The 19,267-nt window shown below is 41.3% G+C and overlaps 1 protein-coding gene and 1 long non-coding RNA gene across 14 annotated transcripts in view; one reads left to right on the top strand and one right to left on the bottom strand.

Moving 5' to 3' along the window:
* THRB (thyroid hormone receptor beta) overlaps positions 1 to 19,267 on the bottom strand; it is a 355,917-nt gene that overhangs the window by 79,978 nt on the left and 256,672 nt on the right. For 12 of the 13 annotated variants that reach the window (XM_019655737.1, XM_019655727.1, XM_019655729.1 and 9 more), the window contains one exon: positions 357 to 617. In XM_019655737.1, the coding sequence (XP_019511282.1) occupies positions 357 to 617 (261 nt within the window). Of the gene's footprint in view, positions 1 to 356; positions 618 to 6,799; positions 6,825 to 19,267 lie in introns of those variants that run through there. The other variant, XM_019655740.1, reaches the window with a different exon arrangement.
* LOC109389832 (uncharacterized) overlaps positions 1,185 to 19,267 on the top strand; it is a 28,949-nt gene continuing 10,866 nt past the window's right edge. Inside the window, exons 1-2 of the long non-coding RNA XR_002125468.1 lie at positions 1,185 to 1,304; positions 17,194 to 18,184. This is a non-coding gene — a long non-coding RNA (uncharacterized LOC109389832). The remainder of the gene's footprint in view (positions 1,305 to 17,193; positions 18,185 to 19,267) is intronic.

The following is a 19,267-nucleotide window of genomic DNA, read 5'->3' as shown; positions in this document are numbered from 1 at the left end:
CACACCCTTCAAAGCAAGTAGTTATATAATGATAGCAATGTCTGTTTCTACTGAGATTAAAAAATAGAATTAAAACCAAAACTAACAACCCTTCTGCTAATTGCAAAAAACCCCACGTCTCCTCCCCATGTGCCCTAACACAACATGAAACTGAAATTACCTGCTTCCCTCAGGAACCCACTTATTTATGTTTAAAAGAAAATTTGGGAATAAAGAAACTTCCTAATAGAACAGTTGGGGTAAACACATGGACACTATATACACCGGAATAAATGAAGACTGGGCACACAGTTGCAACAGAGAATTTTTCTTGGCCGGTTGAAACCCATGATATGGTTTAATAAAAACCGGGTTACCTTTACATTTCTTCTCTTCTGTTTGAAAGGTCTGGGCACTTGGGACACTCTGATCGTTCACATCGTCATGGTCCAGGTGGAATATTGAGCTAGTCCACGTGGCCTGGATGAGATGTGGTGATGACTGTTCATTTTTCAATGTGCTGCGCCTCTCCGAATGGCTCTTCCTGTGCAGGCAGGCTTCAGACATTCCTACTAGCTTCCAGTCGTGTTCTCGGTCTGGACAGTGCTTCGGTTTGTCCCAGGCTGGAAGGCCATTTTCTGGAGGGTTGAAAAACACGAGCTGATGAGCTGTTGGCATTGTCAAGGTCTTGCTGAGATGCGGCTTTGGAAGGCAAGTTGTTGCTCAATTTTTGAGGGCTGACAGTCAGTATTCACATGCATCTCCACTTGAATGCAGTGATAAGGTGCAAAATTTGTCAGCCTTGGGCACACAGCCACCACAGTCAGATTGCCTGTCGGAGTAAATCAACACATTCCCCCTTATTTTTAGTGCCTAGAAAGACATTAGTTTTTCCGTGGGAAGGCTCTACTTTCTCCAGTCCTGCTTCCACAGCAATGGCCCAAGAGCAAGGGTACACCAATTTATGTGACTGTTAGATGACCACTTGAGGTCTTGAGGGTTAGGGCTGGCCGTGAACACTTTTCAGATCCTTAGGACATAAAACATCTAGGATTCAGCCTTATTTGACTTGGGTTTTATCACAGGCTGACCTGAGAGGCACCCTGTTACATAAGTGGGACATGTTCACGTGGCTACACTGAGAGTGACAACGCTGTTCTCTTTACCACCTTCTACCCCTGAGGGCCTTAAAGAAGGAGGCTGGATCTTCAAACAGAAATTTTGTAAATGGTTTCAATGTAGTCTCAAATTGGCAATGTGATCCGATGAAGGAAAGCAGATAATGCTTTAGTTGTGGGTGAATTAAGGGCCCTAAGGATAGACTGGTAAGTGCCAAAACTCTTCGGTTGAGGTACAGGCAGTTAATTTTTTATGTATATTATGTTGTTTTTCTGTTCAATTTATAGGGACTTGAAGGTCTGCCCTCCAGGAAATGGGAAAAAAAGGAAATATATAATGAAAACTTCCTTATGCTAACCTTCCCTGGTGGCAAATGTTACCTCCTTGAATATCTTTACAGTACATGGGTATAAAGTAGAGAGCAAAAATGAGCAAGCTGATAACATTTTGTAATTTTGTATTTGTATATGCATCCACATTATAAAACACAATCCATCTGGTCATCCGCATTTCCAGACATTCTTAGACTACTGTCTGTCAAAATGAGAAAAAACGTAATATAGAGTTCTACTTTTAAAGTGATCATATACACTGATTGACAGACTATAATTTATAAGTGAATTTTAAAGCTGAATTTAGCAAAAGATCGCAGATATCCATAGTAGGTTGGCAAGTCCATCCTGGTCCGTGCCTAGTACTGGGAATTTTAAGCTGTCTTTCAAATGTTTAAAATAAATTTTAAATTGCTTAACACAGGGTTAAAAATGGTTTCGGTTTCCATAAGCACCCTCTCTAAAGCGATAAGATGTCTTCAGTTGATGTTGGTTAGTGTGGTTTCTCTAAAAGCGTAATCTACTCTCAGTCACTTTTGGAAGTTACATTTACCCTTCTGGGTCTTCAGGTTACTCTGTGAAAATTTTGGCACAAATACAGCTATTTCTACTCCACGAGAAGACTGAACAAATACAACAATAACATTGTAACACATGATTTCTTTGTCACAGTAAATGGAAATGCAGTGGCTTGAAATATTCTAACTTGGCCAGTAAGCAATAATCCCTTTGACAAAACTGTATAATGTGATAGCTTTTGGATGTAACATTTGATCTTATTCAGAGAAGAGCCCTGAAAATTCACTCTATGCAGAGCTGTGCTAGGCATTGTATGAGGTCAGTTAAATAAACATGGGTTCTTTCTCCTAAGAGTTTATTTGGCATTTTTCAATGCATGGTGAATCAAAAAAGGTCTGGCTGGACTCAACCATGCCAGCTACAGGTGCAATTACAGGCACTTATTCTCACTATCCATTAAAAGAAAACAACAGATTAAGATCTTGGGAGATTGTATTGCATTTCAGACTAAACATATCTATGTAGAATTCATTCAAGTACCTATTATCCATGAGGGGTTGAGGTTTTCATGAGTTAAATATAAAGTTACTAAATGCAAGAGTTAATTCTGGGCCTAAAGAGGTTCATTTTACTTCTACAGACATGAAAAGCTTTCTCACCCATGCATGTTTCTGTGATGTCTACTTTATTTTCAGGGACTCTAAGTCCTTGGCAAATTGCATCCTATAAAGCTCCATTTTAAGCAATGTTAAAGTTATCACACTATTTTGTAAAGCCTCTAACATTATACTTTTCTGCAGAAATTCTTAAAAATTTATTTGATATTAATTCCCCTGCCTGAACAGAAATTAAGAAATACAGCCAAACAGGGTAGTCACTGCTCCTTAGTGAAGGGAGCTAGTGAAGAAGCTTGGATGAGAAATGCTGAAAGGGACCCACCCAAGGGGACATTCCTCCTTAGAGCACAGCCTATTAAAGCTTACTCAGCGTTTCCTCTGGGCCAGCAAGAGCTGGGTTTTTTTTCTAAGTAAGGGAGGTTATGTTTGGGGTGAGGAAGGGGATAGGATTGCTTTCCATTTTCCTAAGAAAAAAAGCTGAGATGGTTTGGGAAAAAGGCTTCATTCATGGGAGGCATTTACGAGCTCATAATTTCTGTCTGTAATTACATTCATGATAATGATATTCAGTTGCTTCATTGGCAGTTTGATTGGTTGGGGACACTACTGGGAAACCTGGGGACTGAGCAGTCCTGGTTGGGTCATGAGAAAACTCAAGAGGGATTTACTTAAGGCAGGCTCTTGATTCTCCCCCAAATGGGGAGGGGGCACATACAATATCCTGTTGCATTCCCAAGGAGGGATAAGACACCTACTATACCAGGCTCCTTAAATTCTGCCTACTGGGGGATGCTGTCATTGTGATGAACTATAAGTTACCTCCACACACATTTGCTTGGTGATAATGGCTTTGAGGAATTTCCTGTTATATCTATGTCTAATGCTTATATTCTTTGGCCCCCCCTAAAATGCATACCAATGGGATATATTTTTTAGAGGAATTAAAATCTCAAAAGGTTAAGTCAGTGATTCCCTACCTGTCACCACAGTCTCAGAATCACCTGCAGTATTAAAAAACACAGAAGACTAGGCTTGTTGAAGGAGGATGAGGCCTGGGCGTTTGTGTATTTACAAAGTTCTCCGGATGATTCTGGTACCCAATAGAGTTTGAGATGCACAGGGTTAAGAAGATCTAAGGTAAGAAGACAACTTATTTGGGGCGGCCAGTTAGCTCAGTTGGTTAAAGTGCAGTGCTCATAACACCAAGGTTGCCGGTTCCAACCCCACATGGGCAACTGAGATGCGCCCTTCACAACTAGATTGAAACAACGACTTGAACTTGGAGCTGATGAGTCCTGGAAAAACACACTGTTCCCCAATAAGAAATAATTTAAAAAAAAAAGAAAACAACTTATTGGCAGGTTTTGGATAGGGTGCTGGCTACTTCTTAGACTCTAATATTTTACACAGTCTTGGAGTAAACATGTATTATATTTAAAAATTCAACAGTTGTTTTGGAATCTACTGTGTAAAGCACTAAAAGACAGAAGTTAATTGGGTATCATCTTGTAGATTGTAGGTATGGATGTAAATAAATGCTCTCTCAAAAAGCCCGTTGTTCTGAGCATTATCTGGGCTACAATGTGCACTGCAGTAGAAATACATTTTTAAAAAAGGGGATTCTAGAAATGACCTATCTTGTTAGTGACATGAAGTATAAGTCCTTTGCTCTTTAATGGATCCCAGATAACATCTGGCTTTTAATACTTCATATTCTAGACGTCAAGACAATTAATCAATTTCATTAGTCAGTTATGATGCAAATTAATAAATAAGTAGAACCAAAGAAAATAACTAGATAGGGACATGTGAACTACCACTAAAATAACTAGATAAACATTAAGCCTGTGTGTCTCCAGGGAGTTTAGATTGGAATGATTGAGTTTACATTAGATGACCATAATTCTAGGGGCTTTGAATGACATAGCAGTGATCCAAAGGGTTCTTTTGCAAAAGAGAAACAAACGAAAATCTCATTAACATAACTACCTACAGCCTATCTCTGGAAATTTCATTAAAGATGATAGAAAATAAATCTGTCCATCAAAAAAGGGAAATTGTATCAAAATATTCAAGTATTTCAGGACACAGGAGCCAACTGATACCTTAGAAAAGCGCCAAGGCAGAGGAAGTAGGATTATGACAAAGGGGTTAGGGAGGGTCAGCTGTGTAGGCAAGGGCTTGCTGGCACTCATTATAAGAGTGTTCAGTTTCCATTAAAAGGCCACCAATTCTAGGTACTGAGACCCCAAACCATATTCTGTATTAGGAGGGTGTGTATCTAAAATGCTTTGCAAACTCAGGGGGTATGTAGAATTATCACTATATAGCATCAGGCTATTAAGTATGACGTCCCTAATTTCCATTTTAATTTTTTACTTTAACCCATAAGTTTTAGCTTTGTTGAATGCTCAGACTGTGTACATACCAACTGATTTTTATTTGTGGAGTCATGTGGAACAGGAGACTGATATTTGGATGAGCATTTACTATGGGGCAGCTACTGAGCTAGACACATTTATGCATTTTCGTGACCATCCCAGGAAGTACATAGTGGTATTCTGCTTCATTGACAAGAAACCTAAAATTCAGAGAAGCTCTTCATCTGATCTTTCATATCTTTTGTACTGTTAACAGATATGTTATCATGATTTGACTTAATTTAATGAGTAGCCATTGGCCTATTTTTTTTTTTTAAGATTTTATTGGGGAATTGGGGGAGGGGAACAGTCAAGAAGTTGTCCTTCAATCTTAGTTGTGGAGGGTGCAGCTATCTCAGCTTCAAGTCCAGTCACCATCCGGCCGCCCATCGGCAGCTCAGGGCAGCTCAGCTCAAGGTGCTGTGTTCAATCTTAGTTGCGGGTGGGCATCCCATGCGGGTGTCGAACCGGCAACCTTATTGTTAGGAGCACATGCTCTCACCAGCTGAGCCATCCTGCCACCTGTTGTCAGCTCAGCGGCAGCTCAGCTCAGGCGCAACATCACTGGCCCATGTGGGAATCCAACCCATGACCCTGTTGCTCAGAGTTTGAGCTCTTAACCAACTGAGCCACTCAGCCAGCCCCAGCCATTGGCCTATTAATAGCCATCACTTGATTAGTACTTTGGAAGTTCTTTATTAACTATATTTATTGTCTTATTCAAATTTTCCAGTTATTGTCTTGAGTTTTTCATTTGTATTCCAACTGGTCTCCTGCTTCCACTCTCAGCCACCTATAATCCATTGTCCGCAGAGCAGGCAGAGTGAGTTTTTAAAAATATACCTCGGAGCATATTTCTCCGCGGCTTATAATCTTCTGATGACTTTCCATTAATATTGGCATAAAGTCCTAAGGCCCAGGGACTTACCCTTCCTGTCCAGCTGAGCCCCTCTCCATGGCTTGCCCTTGCGCTCTGCTCTCTGGCAGCACGGGCTTCTTCTCGCCTGGAAGGCTCATTCCCACCACAGTGTCTTTGCAGAAGCTCTGCCCTATACCTGTAGCACCCACCCCTTTCCCAGCCCTTAGATAGCCACCTCCGGATGGACCAAGAGCAGTTACCAGGATCTAGTCCCTCTTCCCCTGTGACATGAAGGTCGATTTCCCCTTTGAAGGAGCCTATCAGGGTTACATTTCTCTATGAAGGTAATTGGACATGAAAAACGTAATGGACTGGATACTGGATGGCCCTGGGGAAGGCTGTTTTAGTGAAGGGAAGAGAGGAGGAAGTTGGGAGATCTGAGCCCCAGCTCTTCCCTGTAGTGGTTGAAGGGTTTGATCTTGGGAAAATCAACTGCTCTGTGTAAGCCCCCGTTTTTTCGTTTGTAAAAAGTGCAATAGAATATTGCTCGTAGGATTTTAATAAGGATCAAGTGAAATAATAAAAGTGAAAGTATTTAGTAAGTGCTATTCAGGTGTAGATAGAGCCGTAACGATCTAATTTGTATCATGTATGTGACCATATATATCTCTTTCTATCCAAAGGGGAAATACTATTAATAAAACAATGTTACTTTTATTAAGACAAAAATCTATGTTTAGTGGCTATAGCTACCTTCCCCGCACCACCACCACCACCAGTACCACCACCACCACCAGCACCACCTGGTCCTAAACAGAACATGAGGTTGTTGTCGATGACCTCCCCTTCCTTTTGACTCCCTTCCTATTCCCTCTCTCCCTCCTCCCAAGTACTAGCGACTCTCCTGTTGTGCTCTGGCTGCTCGTCCCCACTGTGGGCAGACCACCTACTCACAAATCTCTTTGTGACCTTGGGCAAGTTACTTCACTTCTCTGTACTTCAGTTTCCTCATCTGTAAGATAAGAACATACTACCGTTGTGATGATTGAACAGGTTAGTGCCTACAAAGGTCTTGGAACAGAGGCGCCTGCCATATTGTAAGCACTCGCTCAGCCTTAGCTCTTCATTTATGCACCCAAATTGCCTCTTTCCTTTGACCCATCCTCCAAACTCAAGTCTCCTTTCAACATGATTTCCAAAGAACATCTCCAAAAGAAAGGAGTTTTGATCAAGTGACTTCACCCCACCGGCTTAAGGCTGAGAACGTGGGAGGAGTGCCCCCTCCCAGCAGAACTTGTGTTTTAAAGAAGATGTCTGGAACGTATAGGGCCCTGGCCCAAGGAATCAATGTCTGAAACTGGATTCCTGGCTGCTGGGCAAGGCAGGGGGAGAGGCATTTTGTTCAAGTGGGCATTTTTTTTTAAGGCTGACCTGACCACCATCATACCTGGCTTGCTCAGCTTGATGGGTCAGATAACATAATAATGAAGACACAGGTTTGATCCCCACGCAACCTGCAAGGCCTAGTTAATTATTTAAGCTTTCCTGAAGCATCCACCCGCCCTCCAAACTTCCATAAACTTCCCATGTATCTCCCTCCCTCCACAAGCTACTTTTTACCTCATGATATAATCATTTACATACATGTATAATTTCCTTATTTTATTTATTTATTTTTGTAACATGGTGCCTAGTACAATGTCCTAATTAATATTTATCGTCCCCTGATAATCTGGTAACTTTGCCAAGAGAAAATGACATACTAGGCACAGAGTCTACGCCCATTTTCTTATCTAAAAGCCAGTGGTAACAAGGAGGACTCATTACTACTAAAATCAATTCAATGCAATTTTCTATTACTAAGAACAATATCTCCCCAAAACTGCTGGTGAAAATGGAAACTGGTTTGCTTTTGAGAGGCAGGATAGGACAGTGGGTTAGAATATGGGCTCTCCTAGTCATGGTTCAGATTCTGGCTTTGCAGTTTATTAGCTGTGACTTTGGGCAATTTGTTCTCTCTCTTTACAACTCTCTGCTGAATATTTATAATATTTGTCTCTGTCTCTTCTGTAAGGCAAGATTGTACCATGTCCTCCTTGTATTGTGTCAATGGTATCCACCCTTTTCCCCCTTTATTGGGCTCTCAATTCCCCAGTTATAAGCACTTGCATAATAATACCAAGAAATAGGCATTGTGTCTATCATTTTAACCAATGAGAAAATAAGCGTGGAGGGAAGTTAACTGATTTCTATTTAGAATGTGCTACCACGTACTGTAATTATTAATTCACCCTTCAGATTTGTGAGCACCTTAATAGCGGGGACCATGGCTTGTTTACCTTTGTGCCCCGGCATGTAGCATGGGGCCTGGTCCATAAATGAATGCTCGCTGCCTTGAGTGGAATTGAATTAAACTCAGCAGCTCTCTGCATCTCCCTCTCTCCTTCACAGCCCAGTGGGAAATAGAAGTGCTGAGAGAATCCGTCTCCTCTTTGTGCTTGTTCTGTCCTCCCGCTGCTCAGCTAAGTGCCCTTTCTCATGATCTCTTGGTCCCCACACTGTTTCCCCCAAACTTCTCTTCTTTACTCCCTCCTCTTTCCAAGTGCTATGTGTCTGTGGCTATTTCAAGATCGGGAGCAGAGGTCTCCAAAGAAACTGGATGCTGGGGTTTGAGAAGAAAATAATAACCTCGTATTTATATTTTATGTGAAAATTTAAAAAGAAATTAGAAGTCATTAACGCTGTGTTTATGCCCATACAGAATGAATGGAACAGTGAGGGTAGGGCCTGTGCTCCGGTAGTCCCAGTCAGGGTATACTCATCTGGAGAACGACTGCTGCTTCGCTCCTGAGACTTTATAAGTTAGGATCTGCTGAGGCCCTTGCTCAGCCTTCGTCTAGTTATATGAAATACATCCTCAGAAATATTTTCTTGTAGGCGTAGTCTTGCAAAATTAGCCTCTTTGTTCAAGTAGACTGCTTTCCATTGCTATATGGTTTTGTCTTTCTTTTACTGGGCACCTGCCTATTAATTTTCCCTCTTGCTAAGACTGGCCTTCTCTGCCCCTGTGTGCAGATGAATTTAAGTTTGCTATCACAGAGGGTTTCTCTTGTTTCATTGGCAGGGATTCTCAGTCCATTAAGTGAGTGAGATCTGGGAGCTGCTAAGAGAGAAACAAATCTTTTCCTTATCTGGCTGCTCCCACTTCTCCAGTTTTCCTGTCTGTTCCATTAAGCAATCACCATCCAAATGAAAAACAATCGTCATAGCTATAGAAACCTCAAATAATTACTCTGAAACTAGAAACTACAATGATAATCTCTTGATAATAAGTTAGAACCATTAAAATTTTTTATAAGTGCGCGTTTAGAACCTTTAGATGGAATACACGTTAATCTATTTTAAAGTTTAGCCTGAAACAAAGTTAACAAAACAACAAAACAATGTGTGTTCGAAGAGCATGGTGGAAACTCCACTTAGAATTTCACAGCGTGAAAACATGGCAGTGACCAGGTTCACGAGCAACATCTTATAATTATTTAAGCACATGCAAACAAGTCGACTGTTGGAACACTGACGAAGTCCCAAAGACTGGGAAAGTACTTTCTAGAAGACACAATGGAATCCTCCCCTAGGAACGGTCATTTGGTTTTCCATAATTCATACCGATTTAATCAGAGAATCCTCAGGTCAGATGACTCAAACTTTGAGGTAATTACTCTAAAGGCCACAGAGATTCCATTTAGGATATTAGAAAAGCTACAGCTGTTGCAGAAAACTTCATATTAAAGAGCCACAAATGCACATAAAAGGGAACAGATGTTTACTGCCAGGATTAGATTTCTCCTGTATGGAAGTTCAGGTCATAATGTTTATTCTTGTTGCCAGTCTGAACCCACATTTTGGAAAAAAAATAAAAAAAATGTTAGTCTGTAAGATCAGACCCATTTTATGTTCCCAAACTCGAAATACCCCTTCCAAAAGTAGGAAATGCACGTGAATCTTTTCTAACTTTGGAAACTAGAACTGGGGCATAAAGAATAAACTTTGAGATTTACGATTACTCAAATAAAAAGATACAATGTGACTCTTAGGTGATTAGATCAACTGTATACATCACACTATAAAAGGAGTCTCATTACTTGGCAGTAAAGCACACATATTCTTTCCATAGATTACACGAAGAGTTTAACAAAATGGACAAAAATATATGCTGGTGTCAATAAAGTAGGGTAACTATAGGCCTACGGATTCCCCCTCCTCTGGGTTTTCGTAGAATCTTACTACCATTTTCCTTCCATATATATAGTGAGTGTGTATGTGTGTGTGTTTGCAAATAAGTAACTAGGACTAAGATCACCACAGAATTCATTTAGGGAAGAAATTTCAACCTGGAAAATCTTGTTTTTTTCCTGTTGTTCAGGAACAGAGGTACTGCTACATTATGTACATCTTCATTACTGTTGGTGATGCAGCAGGTGTTTTTCTAGATAGGTGAGGAGTTCTTGAAAGCAGGAATTCTGGGAATGTTTTCAGGTCCTCAGGAGACCACTGAATACATCAAAAACACATGTTTTAAGTGGGCCCTAGTGGTATGACACAGCTCCTGCAGGGTAGGTGATGCTCCCCCCACTACTGGCTTAGCATCTGCACATCACAGGTCCTGTCCCAATAGCAGAAACAGAGGGGAGCATTAAATTGTTTCCTATTTGCTCACCTTGTGGAAGACAATTTAGCACTGCATATTGAGTCACATTGCTTGGTGCCATTTGTTCTATGACGTTTTTACAGTTCAGGAAAATCAAGAGAAGTAGGTGCGATTTCTACTGTCCTTTTCACACCTTCTTGTTTTTTTCTTAAACTTTTCAATGACTTGAAATAGAGTGGTGGAAGCTGGGGCTGGAGAGGGGGTCTGGCAAGCCTGCAAGCCTGCCCTTCTCCAACCTGCTTGCCCCCAACGAGGGCCAGGTGTGCCCACAGGCACCTCTATCCTCAAATGGCTTGTGAACCTCTCAGGCCTGGTCACTCTAATTGTAGTCCAAGGACCTGCAGCATCTCTATCACCTGGGAGCTTGTTAGAAATTTGAGATTCTGGCCCCAGAACTGATAAATCGGAATCTGCAGTTTAATAAGAGCCTCACATGATTCTCTTTGCACACTGACAGTTTGAGACACTGTCCTCCATATAAAAGAGACAGAATTTGTTAAATGTGTGGTTACCCAATTTAAACTTTGGTGGGATTTAATATTTACTATATAGAGATAAGATTTTCCTGTTCAGGAATCAGAGGGGAAAGTAGTGTTTTATGGACTGCAGGTTAGGGAAGTGAAGGGATGGGCATTTAATGTCTTTATTTCCTAAATGGTTAGTTAGTAAATCTGGTTCATAAAATGGAAAAATTCCAAACATTAAGATTTCATATTATAATTTCATCTTCTTTTTTTAAAAATTTTTTTTATTGGGGAATTGGGGGGATGGGAACAGTGCTGGGGAATTGGGAACAGATAAGTTGCTGTCGTTTTGTTCTTCAGTCTAGTTGTGGAGGACATTGCTTCACTGGCCCAAGTTGGCACCATCATTGCGCTCTTCCTGGGAGAGGCAGATCAGTCGCTGGCTTCTGGACGGCCGCTCACTGCGGTTGCTGGCCGCTCACGCTGGCTGCTGGCTACATACGGTAGCCCATGGCAACCCACTGCCAAAGGGGCTGCAGCCTACACCGTCGCCGGCCCTCATATGTGGGATCCGAACCGGGGCTCTCTGGCATCCCAAGCCAGTTCTTAACCATCGTGCCACTCAGCCGGCCCTAATTTCATCTTCTTAAGGGTTTCCCCTCTAGAGACAGACAAAAGTATAATAAAATAGCTAATACTGAATGTATGCTTCAAATATGCTAGGCACCCATTCTGAACACTTTACATTTAATCTTCACAATAACTCTATGAGGTAGAAATATTAATCTTCACTTTTTAGACGAGGTAACTGGGGCACAGAGAGGTTAAACAATTTGCCCAAGGTCACACAGTGACTCAATGATAAAGTCAGGATCCAAACTCAAGTAGGTTTAGCTGACCATGTCATCCCTCTGTTTATGGGAAGTCAACAGCAAATGATTTAGATGACCATCACAGGCAAAAGAACTAACTTCAGTGGATTAAAATACAGAGTAAGAGGTTTAAAATAAAGAAACTGAAGTTCAGAGAGGTCACTTTCTTACCTAAAGTAACCCAGATAGGGGAGGAGCTCAGATGGGTCATCTGAGTCTTCATCCCATGATCTTTTAATTGAAAACATATATATATATATATGTATATGTGTATATATATATATATATATATATATATTTGTATATAACAAGGATTTATTGCTCAATCTCAACAGTGTTTCAAATTCTGACATTTTCACTATATACCTCAAACAGTAAGAGCTAGTTTTCTAATTAAACCTTTCTTCTTCCAGTAAATTTATCAAACAAGAGACAGCTGTGCATGGAGTGATTCTGTTTCCCACACTGGCTGCTGCTGATGATTTTTCGAAAAGTGTTTATGGTGGTATGGGCTCTGACTCCAAGTGGCCAAAACACTTGGAAAAAAGACACAAACAAGCAACAGAACAAGGAAGCTAAGAAATAATTGATTTGTTTTCTAGCTGCCCATCTGAAAGGTTAAAAGGTCACCAAATAATTGAGAACTGACAAAGGGTAATTTCATCTTGAGATTATGATATTCAGAGCTAATCCTTACAGAGGGCCTACTATGTGCCAGGCATGTGCATACTGTGTTTTATTGACTCATTACAACAGTGGCTGTGAAGGAGATGCTGTTGTTAGCCAATTTCACAGGCGAAGAAACATCAGCTGAGAGAGTTAAAAATGCTGCCCAGAGTTACAGATAGTGAATGAGAAACTGTTCTCATAACCACTATACTACGTTCTACAGGTGAGAATTTGACCACAGTCAAGAAGCTAGTTAAAGGGCAGTGCTGTGTCTGAAATCTTTCTCAAGATGGGCCAAGTTGGCCTGATGGCAAATGGGAAATCCTGTGGAATCATCTCAGCACAAATATTGCTTTGAGAGAAATTCATCTATTTCCTCAGGAAACATGGCTTCCGGAAGCGAAATCTGCTCTCAAAAAGAACGGAGTCAAAGGGCATATTTATTAAAAATGTAGGAAGGATATTATGTCCAAACGATTTGTTTCATTTCGACCATGGAACAATAGTGTCTGAGAACACTGATGCTTGAGAACTTAAAAGGCAAACACACACTCTGGCCAATTTATTTCTTGGTCAGTGCATGTGGTGATCAAAGGCCTTTCTTCAAGGAATTTGTGGCACATGGAAAATTCTTGTGATGTGTTGGGGCTTGACAGGGTCAGAAAGCACAGCATATTCTTAATCTTGGAAATTTGGAATCTTAAGCATGTCTCTATTAATTAAACATGCTAGGGACTATGGGGTTTGAAAGGCGAGGAAATCTACCATGGCTACAACTGCCCCTGCCCGAAAGCACAGATTAGGCTAATCGCAGGCCTGGCCAATATATCCCGAGGTTTTCTAACAGCAAGAATGGGTAAGAATCACACACAAAAGGATCTTGAGGAAATCCTTGTCTAGAAAGGTGGGAACAATATAATCAGATGTATTGTGGAGGAATGACAGCAGCAAAAGGATTCTAGAAGCTTTAATAATAGAATTTCAGTGGTGTTTTCTTCCACAAACATCCGAGAGAGATATTTAAAATGAATGAACAGTTCTCAAGGATCAGGCCTGGAAAGTGTGACAGGAAGGTCCATTTCTGAGTCACACCTATGACTGTTTACTTCTTGGACTGTAGAATGGGTGGTTCGGGGAAGCGGGATGGCATTTGGTTATGGGATGCATCAAATCCGTCCTCTGATGTGTCTGAAGCAAGGTAACCGGACAGCAGTCTTTTTTCCCTTAAGCTTTCCTGACTGGGGTGGTGCATTTGGCCTGGAGATATTCAGGTGGTGGTCGTGGTGATCACAGCATCTATCATTTCTACAACTTCCAACATTGCAGCCATGGTGTGAAACACATTACTTGATTTCTTTTCGCCCTTACGCTAATCTTGAGATAAATAATGATCATTTCCACGTCACAGAGGAAGAAACTGAGTATTAAGAAAGGGAAAGCAACTTTGCCAAGGTCCCAGCTGAAAAGGCAGAGGCACACTGGGCCCTGGATGACTCTGACCACAGGTCTGTGCCCTTGGCCCCTCTGTTGCATTTTAAGGGGTCGGCAATGCAGATATGGTTTGGGGCATTCAAAATGGTTGGCGCAGAGCTAGCTGGCGTCTAGATGGTATAGACTTTCCTGGTTCGGAGACATATTGTCCTCATTATTTGCCTGGCACCCCCACCCCCACCATCCTATTCTACATTTAAAAGACAAAGATAAAAGCAAATACATGGAAATAAAACAGAGCTTCATGGGAAGGATGAAACAAGAGAGTAAAAAAATAGGCAGGCTTTCAACCAAAACAAATATAAAACTCCTCTGTCCTATTTGGAAATCATAGGAAGCAATAAGACAAGAGCCCAGAGACAAGGAGGCAAGGAGGGTTCCCCCAGGTGGTGTCTCTGGAGAGAGCCTCAGCCGGAAGACCTAGGCCTCAGCAGTGGCGGGGATGCAGATACTGTAATCTTCCTTCTCCTGGGGAGCCTTCACGCTCTTCCTGACCTGTCAGCAAGCCGGAGGGGCCACTGCAGTCTTACTGCTCTCTGGCCTCCAGGGATCCGCTCACCACCACTGAAGATCCTCCTTCTCTGATTTGAAAAGGATGTTTTGCAATGTAAAGGCTACCAGGCTTGAAGAGGGCTCTCAGCTTTGATGTTTCTCTGTTTACTCTTGTTGGAACTGAAGGGGTATTTGTTTGTAGCTCAAATCATGACTGAAGCCCTTGTGCATTCGACAAGTCCCATAGAGTTCTCACCCTGTCAGTTCAATCCCAAACAACAGGACAACTGAAACATTTTTCATTTGACCTCCCCATCTCTCAGATGCGTCATTATTCACTAAATTATTCTATCTGGACTTTCTAGAGATAGGCCTGTTTTCATTGCTTAGATGCACGGGGGGGGGGGGGGGAGAAAGAAACGAAAAGAAATCATATCAAATTTGCAAAGCATGTATTATCTATCGATCCAGACTCTGTGCCTTTTATAAAAAATCTCTACTAAATTCTATTATATAAAATCCCTAGACTGTACCACAGGACTTGCCACACAGGAGGCTCTCAATAAATGTCTACTGACCGATTTAATTAGAGTCTCACCACAACTCTAGGATGCTTTCTGTCCCCCTTTTACAATCAGGCAATTGAGACTCCAAGATCTTAAGCAACTTGCTTAAATTCACAGGATTAATAAGAGGCAAACTGCGGATGTGAACCTAAGGACACATGACTCTGAAGTCTATGCTATTTTCCAGAAGCAACATGAAAAGGAGGGCAAAATATTGGGTTTGTCGGGAAAGTCATGATGCATTTTTGCAATGAAAAACATAGAAAAAATATGTCATGACTTTTCTGACAGCCCAATAAATAGATAATCCTAATCCTGTCTAGAGATGCTGATACTACCCAAAGAAGGTTCAGAGGGCTGTAAGAGACATTGTTAAAACAAAAATGACTTCAACATAAAGACCGTCCTTCCTGACTTCACTCACTTCCATATTATCCTGCATTTGTATAGCCATTTGTGACACAGACTCATCTTCAAAATCTGTGTCCTCCCTACTTCCTGGGGACACAGCTGGACTGCATTTACCAGCCTCCCTTGCAGTGAGACATGGCCATGTGACTGAGTTCTGACCAATGGCATGAAGGAAAGCATTGGGCACAACTTCCAGGCCTGGCCCATAAAGCAACTCCATATATCCTTTCATTTTCTTTTCTCCCTTCTGCTGTTGAATGGACAAAATTCTGATGTAACTACAGGGGAATGAGAATATAAGAAGGAAGGAGACTGAGTCCCCAAGTGATCACAGGGAAAGTTACCCACCAACCAAGAACATGTGACATGGGAGTTAACAAGAGTCAGAAAATTCTTTTGCATGAAGTCACTGAGATTTGGGGGTTAACCTTGTTGCAGCAGAGAATACTGTTTTACTAATATGTTCTTTATTACTCCCTTTATGATTTCAAATACCTTTCTTATTTATTACATCATTAAATCCTTTACAAATGAAATCAGAGTCAATGGAAGCTTAAGGAGTGAGAGGTGTGAAGAATCATTGAGAACAACCAAAATATCTGTGCAGTGCATTGCTGCATGGCCAATAAGCGCAGTCATTAAGTTCATGGGCTTAATGCTTGCACCTGTAATTTCAGGGTGTCGGAACAGATGGTCTCTAAGGTTCCTTCTAATTCTAAACCTCTATTAGTCTTTTTAGATCTTTACAAATATGTGTTGATGTGTTCAGACACTGTGATCTCTTGACTCTGAGCTCCTCAAAGGGAAGAACTCTTTTTTAGTTGTGTGTATATGCCTAGCATCCAATATATTAGATGCTCTAATGTTAAATTTAATTAGAATTTCTGTTGAAAAAAAACTCAAAGAATTTACTAATGTTCTGATTTATGCTGATGATTTCTTGATCTAATTTGGTGCACAGTATCAAAGGATTGAAATTCTCATTAATGCTTTCATTATGCATTACGAAGTATGAGGCTATTCTGTATTCATTTACATAGACATAATCTTTGAAGAATGATTTTGTAATAGTACTGAAAGACTTTTTTTGATTAAAGGTAGTGCCAGCAGTAATTGATATTTTAATGGCTTCCTGTATAGCTCCATTTAGCTAAATATTATAGGCATGTATTCCTACTTAGAGTTGAGAAAGTTAAGAGTACAGAATATTCAGAGTTTTTCTCATTCAAATGGTGTTTAACTTGAGGTCCATAAAAGTAATATTGGGGAAAACTATAAGTAATTTTAAAACTTTGAAAAAGCCCAAAGGAAATTATACAATGTTATGAAGCAGCATGTGACACATTCATGAAAAATCCTATGCCTTCTGATTTTTGAAAAAATATAAAGCAATTTTTCTATGTATCTGTGTAGTGTGGGGATACTGGTCAGTTCATCGTGCTCATCAAAAATGTCAGGTTATATATGTTTTTGATTACTAAAACTAGGCAATGAATTCTATTAATGAATGCAGTTTGGCGGGTAAAATGTTTGAAAGCACAGGGTTCAAGGGAGGTGGGGGGGATAACAAGAGGGTCTTGGCAGAAAAACGGGAGCCACAATTCGCTACAATATGAGTAGAATGAAATCTAATGATGGGAAACCAGTGGTTTAAAAAAATTTTTTTTATTGGCAGCTGCAAGGGGAGCTGATGGTCCAAACACGCAACTGTCTGCTGTGGGCAAGACACTTCACCACACTGGCCTTTGCCTGCTGATGTGTGAAATGTGAGGCTTGGAGAAAATGCCTCTCAGCTCAGCATCAGCACCATCAGCACCAAAACAGCAACGACTCTGCACTCTGCCGGCTCGGGGAGTTAGACTTCCACTCTAGTATCCCTTCTACATCACAGCCAAATTCTAGAGTGAGGATGTCATTACGGCCAAGAATGGAAAGAAAAACCAAGATGGATCAAACAGGAGCCTGGGACTTTTCAGCTGGGGGTGGGAGCAGGTGGTGGTGGCAGAGAAAAATAACTCTTGGCTCATTGCAAACAAAATGACACCACGTACTCATTAGGGACTACATTTTAGTTGGGAAAATGGTTTTCAATTCTTTTAAAGGATCTTGCACCTGCATATGTGCAGCTGCTGTGGACGTCCATGACATCTAGGGGAATAGAGAGGAAGATACATCCTGGCGTAACAGAACCTGGGTAGGTGAAGGGTGTTATTTGTGACTATTAGCAGAAGTTGAGAAGAGATGTGTTAGGCAATTCTGGGTTACAGCAGGCTTGAAGGAGGTAGAGATGAGCTCATCAGAAGGGTGATGGTGTGATAATGGTGGTTGATGACAGCAGAGGTAATGATGATGGTGGTGTGATGGTGGTGAAGGTGGTGACAACTGAGGTGGGGTGGGGGCAGGAACTAGGGTTAGGTGGTTAGGAGAAGAACATTGTAAGGCTTGACTTCTGGGAAGAACATAGGGGTTGTTGGTAAAGAAATAATTTTGTTCCCCACTCTTGTGGTCCCATAGTCCACTCTATAAAGCCTTGTCCTTTTGACATTTCAACTTCCTGATCGCCTGGCTGCAGCTCAAATTTGGAAAGTGAAGCTGTTCTACAAGCAATTGTCTTAGAGGCCCCAGGAGTTCTGAGAGAAGATTTTTCACTAATCTGGCCAAATTTGGTACGATTTCATTAATTTGGTGTTTGTTCAGAACATTTCATACTTTTCAGTAGGAAGTTTCTCTCCCAGGAAAAATTCAGGAAGTTAAAGAGGTGAGGGATGAGAGAGAGACAGAGGCAATCAGAGTACAGGAGGGCCAATTTTTCTTCAGGTAGACTGACTATATGGTAAGGTTCACATCCTTTACTCATTCATCTCATATACAGGGTCACTGTTCCTTCTGTTTTCTGGGGGAAAAGAAGTATTTGCTTTTGTGTGTGTGTGTGTGTGTGTGTGTGTGTGTGTGTGTGTGTGTGTGTGTGTTTTAAAGGTTATATGTTAGCTGCACCAAGATTCCCTTTTTTGTGGTTTTCTTGATTCCCCCCTTATTATGGTAGAAACTGGAGAAAATTTTAAACTGAGGTGCTCCTGATTCTTCCCAAGACTGGACACCATGGAGGGACTTTCACTCTCTTCTACCAATTTGTATGTGATAGGAGGAAAAAATGTAAAGTTATAAGCATTTATGGTTTTCTCTTCCTTTGCTTTCTAAGGTGTGTTCCTTAGGAAGATCTGTTTATTTTGTTGAGTGGGGCCTTGAAGAGGGATGCAAATAGGACAGGTGGAGAGAAGGGGCTGTAATCTTTAAGGAAATGAGCAGGTGGAGTTCGGGGTGGGAGCAGGGAGGAGAAGAGGGGAGGAGGAGCCTGACTGGAGGTGGGAGGGGAGCTTGTGCACAGCAGCAACAGACAAGGATTTTTAGTCTTTGGAGAGAGAAGAAGAGGACAGGAAACGGTTTTGGCAGGTACCCTGAGGAGTCATCTGTGGGAGAGATGTCTGAGGAGGAGTTTAAAGATTTTCAGGGAGATGTGTGTAGCAACCTCCCTTCTGCCCGCAAGGCATCTTGGGGAAGACTTCCCAGTCTGCTTGCAGTGAGATTTTTGTTTCTTTTAGAAGTGACACCATGCTGAGAAGGGGGGGGGGGTAAAAGGGCCCCCCATTGCTTCACGTGGTTGAATACCCAAGAAATAAAATGAAAGATCCTTTTCATAATTGGCTTCACCAACATAGAGCTCGTTTTTGGGCAAGTTGGTAGTTTTCTTT

The sequence above is a fragment of the Hipposideros armiger genome, unplaced genomic scaffold, assembly GCF_001890085.2.
Source record: "Hipposideros armiger isolate ML-2016 unplaced genomic scaffold, ASM189008v1 scaffold_245, whole genome shotgun sequence".
NCBI lineage: Eukaryota > Metazoa > Chordata > Mammalia > Chiroptera > Hipposideridae > Hipposideros > Hipposideros armiger.
This window is presented reverse-complemented; position numbering and strand designations above follow the sequence as displayed.